A 10447-nucleotide genomic window follows, 5' to 3' on the forward strand; every position below is an offset into this window, starting at 1 on the left:
GTACGTACTGCAGAGAGACTTCGGGTAAAATCACTGATTCACTGACGAGTTAGGATATTATCTTCAGTTACATTTTTGTATGCAGAACTAAAGTTTAAAGCTTAATACAGGTCTCACTGACAGCTGCAGTAAACTGACGCCTACCCTATACCAACACAAATTTCTCTGAAATACTCCAATTTATGTTCATGGGGTGATCAAATTAAAATGAGGTAATCAAAAGGAAATAATTAATGATGTCGGCTAAATTTACGTTAACTGCTCGCATATTTTGGCAAACTTACTTCCAAATACAATTAATTGACGTTATACTGGCGCATTTTTGACGCGCCTCCTTTACAATGAAAATCTTGATTTGTTTAGAGCCACATTAAGCTATTAGTCCGGCCAAGTTAGCATGAAAAATAGAGGTACCCTTGCATAAATTCTCAAGAAGCTGAAAATTCACATGAACGTTAGGCATACCATTATAATGAAATTCTGAAAAGTCCCCATCGATCCCATGTGTGCAAAAATTTTTATTCAAGGTAGTAGTTCGCAAAAATGGGTTTTCTGGATTTTTTTAGCGAAACGGTTAACTGTAAAAAATAGTTCAGACAAAGATTGTAGATCATGCAATTATATACAAAAAATGTCCTTCCACCTTTTCTCCTAAGATTCAGTACTTCTGAGAGAAAGCGATTTCAAAATTTACTAAAGCTGTATTCTCTACACTATGCACACATTTCCATGCCACCTGTGAGGTAGTATACTTGACGCGTTTTTTAACATGGTTTCCCCAGTAGGCCTACTCCACGGTCTATTTTATTTAATCCTAGTAGCAGAATAGGTCTTCTCATTCAATTTATTCTTCTTTTTTGTTTTATCTTTCTCCATAAACTTCTTGTTTTTTTTCGTCCTCTTCCTCTTGAAAACATAATAGAGTTGATTCAAATTTGCACTCATTTTTTTTTCATCCTGTTTCATACAGGACTGTATATTAAAACAACTGTTTGATTAACCGAACTTTTGATTATCCGAAGTACTACCGGTCCCAATTAGTTCGGATAATCCACGTCCTACTGTACCACATGTTTTCAATACCAGAGAAGGTTGAAGACTAATGGCATTTTGTTGGGACCATAACAAAAAAAGCAGAAAGACGGGCACTTACTCAATATTAATGTATTAGTCACGCAGATTAATAGTTTGACATATTATTCGTACAATTATGTGCATAGGCAGCGTAGTCATGCGCGCTTTTTTCTTTTTTTCTCAGAAATACTGAATCTTAGGGGAAAAAGTGTAAGAACAATTTTTGTAGATAATTCCATAATCTAACAATTTTTGTTCGACTTATTTTTATCATAAAACTAACCGTTCACTAAAAAATCAAAAAACCCCATTTTTACGAACTTTGACCTTGAATAAAAATTTTTGCACACACGGCATCGATCGGGACTTTTCACAATTTCATTATAGTGGTATCCCTAACGTTCAAGTAAATTTTCAGAATTTATGCAAGGGTGAATGTCTATTTTGACCGGACTATTATTAGGTACCGGGTGGCGTATTGGCATTCCCTACCACTGCACAACGCATCGTTGTGTTCTGTCGTGGTATGGACTGCCCTGTTTAAACGCGTCTAAATCGTAAAAACCATACCACTACACAACGCTGCGCCGTGTTATTAATCGTTTGCATTCGTTATAAGTATCAGAAGGAAGAATATGCCAGACAAGTGCAATGGAGCAAACTTCCAAAAACCAACAAATATATTGACTTTAAAAATACAGGATGAAGAGGTGCACAAATTTGATATGGTTGAATAGAGCATTCCTTGGGCAACTAGTATCAACCAAAATATAGTTAATTTAGTTGAATCCTTTTCCGCCAGGTGGCTAGTTTTGACACTATGATCCAGTCTACAATCGGTCAAGATTTTGTGCATCGAGATAGCGTCTGCGGATGCGCATAGTTGCAACTTCAAGGTCAAACCAATGGCGATAATAAAATTCGAACATTTTGTCCGCATTATGGCGTTAGTTTCGCTGAATTTGGTTCATTAGTACCTAAGTATTTTTACAATTGTGAATTAAAATCGGATCCACTCATAAAATACTTTCAATCTTGATTTTCAGAACTGCTCCACTATTTAAGGAAGCGCTTTTGCTTAACAACCTTAACATAATACTAGACTCCCAGCATCACGCTGTCTAAGACTGAGCGTCCATTTGCGTGTCTCCCATTTCAATGCAATTTTTTGTGTACATGATCGGTGCGTAGATGAATTCAAAATATCCCTCTCAACGATTGAACAACACTAAAGAGCACAACGAACGTCTTTGATTGAATTCAGCAAATTTATACTATGGCGAAAGAAAATATTATTCCTACCTTCTCAGGATTAGAAAAACAATTAGTTATATTGTAACCTACAATTATTCCCGATTTATTTACGGGGAAATCGTAAATTTGAGGTTTTTACAGCACCGAACTCGTACGACGAAAAAAAGTAATTTTAAGAAAAGCCCTTTCCCTGATGGAATTTTACCTTGAGGCTTTCGGTTATATGTTTAAAAATAAAATATTTTGCTTGTTTCAAATTTCAGGTTACGAGCGTATGGAGCGCTCCCCGTCCGAAATATATACGCAAAGAGAGAAATATTACCAAACTTTATTAAGGGCGTTTTTATGAAAATGTCAAATATAAAATTAAGTCATTATCTTACAATTAATTTTCCACCGCACTATACTTTTTTTTTCGTAATATTAGAACTTTTTTATCTCGGCAGCTTTATAGGAGAAAAGTTTGTCCATGACAGTTACTGAAGTATTCTAAACGATCTCTTAAAAGTTTTTTGTTTTAAAAAGTATCAATTACAGAAGTGACATTATACTTTTCAGTAATAATTCCTCCCCATACACTTTCAAGCTAATCAATATTATATAGCGGGCTAATTAAAAAATCTCCACTTTTTCCTTTTGCGATGCGGTGGAGTAGCAAAATGTAATTCTCTCTTGTAAATAATGGTTTTCTTGCTATAAAATAGTCCCGCTTAGTTGTTGCACACAAGAACATCGATTTTTAACTTCCGTTCTTGAAATTAACGAAGCAGCTAATTTGTTTTAAAAGTCGGCCCGTGTATTCCACTTAATACAGTATACTGTAACGGGGCATTCGTTCTTAAACTACTTTCTGGAAGGTTCATTTATTTCACGTTTACGAATCCTTAGATCGCAGTACATAATGGAGGCAGTTGTCGAATTAACAACAATCGACGGGCAAAGCAATCTCAATAAATGCCTCCATTCGTCGCTCAGAAATGTGACGCTTCAAATTTATATTCAGTCATTTAAAATTTTTGTTTTACAAATAAACATTTGGCTTGCCCAAATTACAATAAACTCAAAATTTACTGGGTTCATAAACAATCGTTTACAAAACAGTTACAAACCCCTTCAAGCTAAAATTAAACCCTAATACTAACTTCATCAAAACGATCCACACCAAATTCAATGTTCATCATACTCCACAGACGGAAATAAAAAGAAAATGTTACTTAATTTCTGGAGGCACACATTATTTTTGTAAGAAGTTTTCTTATTGTTGAATTTAGACGTTAGTTTCTTAATTGTTGGCTCTGATAATAATCTTTAGTGCACTTATTTTCAAAAAGCGATATAGTGAACCATAAATTGTATTGTGAGAACTTGACTAACGCAAAACTGGGTACAAGTCGGTATAACACTATTACACTTTTCACAAACTTCGACTCCAAAAACTGTATTAAACGGTAAGGAAACTCAATGTTCTCGAGCGTAACGGAGCATCCTGGTGTGTAATGGAACGTTACGTTCAAAGAACATCACACCTCCCTTTTCTTCCTCCCCTTGATACACAACATCCAAAACTACTTTAACTTTTTTTTAAACCACTATTTGGGTTACTATTTTAGAAAGCGTGTTTATGTTGTGGGTATCGTCATTATTTTCATATCCAAGTTTATTAACTTTTAACGTAGATGTCCAATTTTATACAGAACATAATGTAAGATAAGGAAATTCTACACAAAGAAAATAGTATATTACGTAACGAGTGTTGAAAGCGATACTTTTCACACGAGATGTGAAGTTTGCCATACGAGGCGAAGCCGAGTGTGGCAATCACACGAGTGTGAAAAGTGGCTTTCAAACGAGTCATGTACACTATTTTTCCTACGACTCTCCATACAACCAAAAATCTACTTACATAATGAAACAAAAGTTATTTTATTTCGAACCAACTACTAAAACTATCTAAAAATACGAAATAAATTCAATTTCTCTTTAACGAACTATTGTTATAATTACTTTAGCAAAGAAGTACTTGTCGTTTGGAGCTTCTGCAAGAAATTTACTAATATTATTAGACGTACGCTACTTTTCATACCTCAGCCGCAATTTAGTTGGTAGTAATTCGAGTGTAGTGGATTTTGCCTCTTCCCTGATTTTGGGCGGAGTACACTCTACATCCATGGAAGAATCACTTTCCGCCATTAAAATTAAGTAAGGAATTAAACGCGTAGCACAAGGGAATAAACTCAAGAATAAACTAATCGCAATTTTAGAGTTTGACGTACGCCTACTACGTTGATGTTACAAGAAGGTTAGACTACTACCAAAGCAAAACGTAACATGCGATTTGCTTTCTAATATATGGTAGATCTTATGAGAAAGCAAATCACACGGGTGCGTTTTGTTTTCCGTTACATTTTGCCATAAGTGAGCGAAATTGTCAATTTTCAAGTAAAGATAATTGTACGACATATGTCATTTTCAATGAAAGTCGTAGGAAAACACTTTTACCTTACCATTTTACAATCGCTTATCCATTTAAATAAAAGAAATAATGTTGGATCTTTATCTAATAAGAGCTTGCCTTCAATTTAAATAAGTAACTAACCTCCGAAGGGGGGGGTAAGCCTTTCTCAATAAACATAAAGTAATTTCACAAACTTAAATTGTTACAGCAATATCTACTTAAGATTTCGCTCAGTAGGTAACGAAGTAGGGACGCGCTTGCGCAGAAACATATTTAACATTCTTATTTTCCAGTAGAAAGCCCGGCTTTTAAACCGGCTCATATTCAATAGCACTGATGCTTGAACTCGTACAAATCGATTGGCGAAGGTTTCACATTTCTGTCTCTTTTTGTTCTCGAGTTAGACAAAGAACCGATAGACAGACGGACGGACAAAACCATCATTTAAAGGAAATGTCTTCTGGGTTCGAATCACGTACTTCTGAGTACAAAGCAAACGAGTGCTATATTACTCCAATATTACTTCAAATGAACTGGCGCGGATCGGCAAATCAATCCCAATTTAAGCATGAGACACCTATCTGAGTCATTAAAGGGATCGGAATAAACACACATTTTGAAAAGCAGTTTTCACTGGGTGTTATTTGGCTACTTTTTCATTCCATTTGATTTTTGAGGATTTTGGATCATAGTGTCAAAACTAGCCCCTTGGCGGAGAAGAATTCAACTAAATTAACTATATTTTGGTTGATTCCAAATTTGTTACAATCGGTCAAAAAATAATTGAACGCTCCACACTATCTTTGTTTTTGAAATAACTGAGTTTTTGCTTTTTACGAAAATGATAGATAAACTGGATCTCTTTAAAAATGTGAAAAAAGAATGTATAGCTTATTATGCGAAATTTAAAGAAAATGCAATTTTAAAATTTAAGATGGCAGTTACGCCCTCTGGTGGTCATTTTTAGAACTTGAAAATATTTTCCAGCGATTCTTCATAACCGATTTACCCAATAATTTGTTTTGCATACGACGAACGGTTCCCAAGATATGGCCGAGGAACAATCTTATTCGGTCACCCGGTACAATACAACTTTAGTTTTAGTTTGACTAATACACCAAATAGGCGACACTTCCTTGTCACATGTGGATACACTTTAATGAAACCACTTTTGGAAGCGCATACAGTTTCAAGTTGAATGGGAAAAAGAATGTCGTAGCGAAGGTTACATTTTGCATCCGGCAAAGATCGACTTTTCCGTATCGACCACCAAGAGGCGAAAACCAAACAACTCCTGTATGTTCCATATACAAATTCTTTCGTATCTACCGCCGATTCACATCGAACTATTACGTATCAGCCGGTGACTAGCATCGACCGCCTTATTATTTGAAAGGGGAAGGGACATCTAAGGATCGCCTCTTTGTTAGCGACTGCCGATTAACTTTCGAATCCCTCCTCCGTATCATCCGGTGACTAGCATCGATCGCCTTTATCATTGAAAAGGGGAATGAATATCTTTCGCATCCTTCTATAGACCGCCTCTTTGTTAGCGACCGCCGATTAACTTCGAACGCCTTTTTCGTACCAACTGCTGACATTGTCAATCTGGCTGCAACATGACACCCTCATGCAACTCCAATACTTGCGAGCGATACCCCATTCGATTAAGTCAGTCACTAACGATTTTGACATACGATTTGCTGTCTCAAACGACGGATTCGAAATCAATCGTACCGCATATCGTTCAAGTTGTAGTAGAACATCTTCACGTATATTTTGTTAGTATTTCAAGCTCCAAAATCTGTAAATATTGTATACATGAATTATGTCAACATGCAGAGCAAGTATTACTACTATTACGGTATAATTAGAAACACATGTATGTACGTCATTTTTTAACATTTATTAAATCATGGAAAAATAACATAACCTGCTAAGAAATTGAAGTAGGAATGTTACGTCCCCCTAACCTAGGGTAATTTGGAGTAACATAATCTCACATTTTTTAATTAAGATTGTGGAAAATTTAGGGCTTTTTCCGCAATTTTTTTTGTTATAAACGCATCTAGCCATTTTCATTAATGTCATGATGGTACCTGCGGGGCTTATTAACGTCACGTAACCCAATCCTTCTTAGACCAAATTAGACTGATACACCGTCCAAATAAACAATCCCCGCATATGCGTTCGATTTCGAAATAATTAAACAAACATTAAGACATCTTATTACAATTTTCAAGTTACAAACCCCAATAAAAATCCAGGCACACAAAACACTAATTGCGAAAGGAAACAATGGACTTAACCAAGACGTAACACGCAAAACTTGACCTTCGTAACTTCTTTCCCAGGCAGGTTGATTGAAATATCTGACTGAACGCAAATACACGTCTGATGACTCCAATGGCTAGGCGACAACTTCAATGAAAACATCTATTCTCAGCACGTACTGTCTTCTTCTTGACGAAACAACTAATTTGTTTAACAACGGCGAAAGGCAACTACTTTGCCACCAACTTTAACGCAGGCACGCGTGTCTTCTCAGATTTCAACAGACAGCAACTTGGCCTCGAACTTGACGAAAGGGCTCAAACTCGCACCAACTTCAATATTGAAACGAACTTCCCTCATTCAACAACTCGGAAATTTGTTATCCAATTAACGACACCTGGCAACTCGATAAACCAATCAACACCTTACGACAGGGCGCCTGTTTAGGTCACGTCGCAAACGCGGAATTATCTCATCTTATTTTATTACAAACACTATACTGCATTCATTATAAGAAGGCAGTAGATGGCGCTGTGTTTGAAGATAAACACACACAGTAAAAATATAAAGCGGTAGGTACCAAATTATTGTAAAGTAGAAATATTCAGCACTGCGAACAGAAACATATCTTTGACAATAACAGCTAACGCCACTTCGGCAGTTTAGTTGGCAACATAAACCACGGCCTTACAAAATTCACCAGTCGTTTTATGTTTCATTGTAATACTGACCCATGTTTTAACCAATCACAGTGAAGGTCAAAGCTTCCCTATGCTTTCTACCGCTACCTTCTTAAAATGAATACAGTATAGACAATTACATAATATTAATATATTAATATTATTATAATTATAAATTAATATTATACAGGGTCATTCTTGACGAGCGTCAGATAGAAAGATATGGAAAAGCTCTGAAAATGAAGATAAACTGATAAGTTCTTTAAGGCACATGATGAATTGAACTAAAATATTTTCAAGATGGCGCCACTTCCGGAAATACCGGAAGTAGCCATCAACTTTGTTATTTTAAATAGGGACCCCCTATTTTTTCTACATTTTCGGATTCTACGTCGAATTTGGAGTACAACGATACCCATAGTTGACCCTTTGCTCCAAGGGCTTCGCCGATATTCAAGTTTTTATGTCAAAAATTGAATTTGCAGGGGTAATTTTAAAAATTTATTATTCGAAAACGGCGAGAGATATTGCAACACAATTTTCAGTGATTTATTAAAGAAAGGTCGAATTTTCTTATGATATGCGTAACAGTCTAAAAAAGTGAGACTACGTCCTTCTGGCCCCTTATCAAAAAAGGGGATTGGAGGGGAGGGCGAGTAGAGCTGGTTTTATCCTTCATGGTGCTCTAATGAAAGGTCTCAACGAAAGGAATTAACTTCTACCAACCATAGTCCTCCTCCTCGGCCCCTTACCGTGATCGGATATATTCCCTCCAGAACGGATTGTCGGAAGAGGGTACTCACAAATAGCAATTGGGACGTCTGGAAGAAATATATCCATGGGTGATTTCAAAATTCTAAGAGCGAATATCTCGAAAACGGTTTGTCGGAGGAAAGTACTCTCACAGGCAAAATAAATCGACTGGACGAGGCATATCTATTGGTGAAGTCGAAGCTTTCAGTGCAAAGATCTGCAGAATGGAGTGTCATTGGATTTTGAATGTATGCCAGGCGATCTTTAAATGTTTATATGTAAAATGCTTCCTCCCCTTATAACACAATCAGTTGCTAAGCTATTTCGGTTTTAAATAAATGCCTTAAAAAAAGTACCTTATTAAGTCAACGATAATCAAGTTAATATTCTTTCGTGAATAAAATTTTGTACTATTGTACTATACCCTTCATAAGTGACTGTCGGGAAACATACATTGACAGCGTCCTGCGGAAAACACACGTCCCTTAGTTTTTTTTTATCAACCCGTTGAATTCTGTTACACGCAGTTCACTGTTACAACCAAAACAATGCTTATAAATAAGTCGGTTGTCAGATTATGTGATTTCTATTGACATTGGCACCCATTCAGGCATTGCAAAATTCATTTGTGAGATACACATCCCTGTCTAAAATACTAAAAGGATTGAAGGCAATCGATTGGTTTGAAAAACACGTCATTACCGCTCCACACAGAAAGTCACCAAACCTAAAGGAGCAAACTTCTGTCGAGGAAAAAGCCATTAGGCAAACGATTGCCGCTGAATTTGAGATAACTCTCACATTTCATTTAGAATTCCAATAAACCCATTTTTTATCAGATACACTCGATCATACTCGCGTTATCGTGTTAAGTGAAGTAAACCAAATTTTAATTGGAAAACCATTTGGGTATAATAGCGACATTCGGAAAAAAAGAGGAGGCGCGTAATAGCTTAATTTTCTTTACTCGAATGCGGCCTAATCCGACGGCTTATAAAATTTAATCAGGATAAAACAGGAACTTTTTTTGTTCTTACAACTTTCGGCAAGCGAAGTGCTTGTTGAATTTTTGATCATATCGGACGCGTCGATATTAATTTCGACAGTGTAGAAGTTCCACATTTTTAATGTAACATAAGATGGGATGAAGTACAGAAACTTTTAGAATTAATGCGAAATTAATGTGCTCAGTTCAAAATTTAATTTCAGGAGCGTATGGAACTGCGCTGGCGCCGTCTGGATTTCTCTTGTTTGCTATACTCTGCTCAAAGGGAATTTTTCTTTTGAAGGGTGAGTAAGTAAGTGATATGTAGTGGTTACATTTGGTTTCCTTACCTTTGAAGTTAACAATCTCTGTTATTGCTTTCAGGGTGATCCTCCACTGCGATGTACAACGCCAAAGAAACAAACAAAAATACTAATTGTGTAAAATATTTTCTATATGTGTAAAAAACGTTCAAATTCTATTAAATAAAATTGTGTACGTTGGTTTTCATTAGTCTACCACCGCGTAATAGGGGTAGGCGGCGACGATTTCATTTGCGAAACTTAATTTATTAATCTTCGGTTGGTGCATGCATAAAGTTTCGCTTCATTTTCAAGTTACTCCTGATAATTTGGCTGTTTTTCATTAGTTGCGCCGTTTAATTTCCGAGAGCGCTTAACTTAACGTACGTAACATAGCGTACGATTAGTCTATTTCAAATACTAACTAAACTTTGCATATTATGGACCGGTTAATTTATACGAAACTCACGCGGTAATTTGCAAATGCTCCGCTGTATGAAATCAAACGTCAAAACTCCCGCATTTTCCAAGATTCCTTTCAAACGCTTTCCCCAGTTCTCGAAGCATCAACTGGAAATAATTTAGATTAATGAAAACGCTTTGTTCTAATGTCGCCCTTATCTGTTGTTTATGTAGTTCTATATTTATTGTGCTAACAATTTTCTTTGAG

General features: G+C 36.1%; 1 protein-coding gene across 1 annotated transcript in view; it reads left to right on the forward strand.

Annotated features, from left to right (window-relative positions):
* The window catches only part of LOC116176864, a 70111-nt gene extending 60138 nt beyond the window's left edge, over window positions 1-9973 (forward strand). Inside the window, exons 6-7 of the mRNA XM_031495673.1 lie at window positions 9700-9780; window positions 9860-9973. Coding sequence (XP_031351533.1) covers window positions 9700-9780; window positions 9860-9864 — 86 coding nt within the window. The 3' untranslated portion in view covers window positions 9865-9973. The remainder of the gene's footprint in view (window positions 1-9699; window positions 9781-9859) is intronic.
* Window positions 9974-10447: the final 474 nt, after the last annotated feature.

The sequence above is a fragment of the Photinus pyralis genome, unplaced genomic scaffold, assembly GCF_008802855.1.
Source record: "Photinus pyralis isolate 1611_PpyrPB1 unplaced genomic scaffold, Ppyr1.3 Ppyr1.4_LG7, whole genome shotgun sequence".
Classification (NCBI taxonomy): domain Eukaryota; kingdom Metazoa; phylum Arthropoda; class Insecta; order Coleoptera; family Lampyridae; genus Photinus; species Photinus pyralis.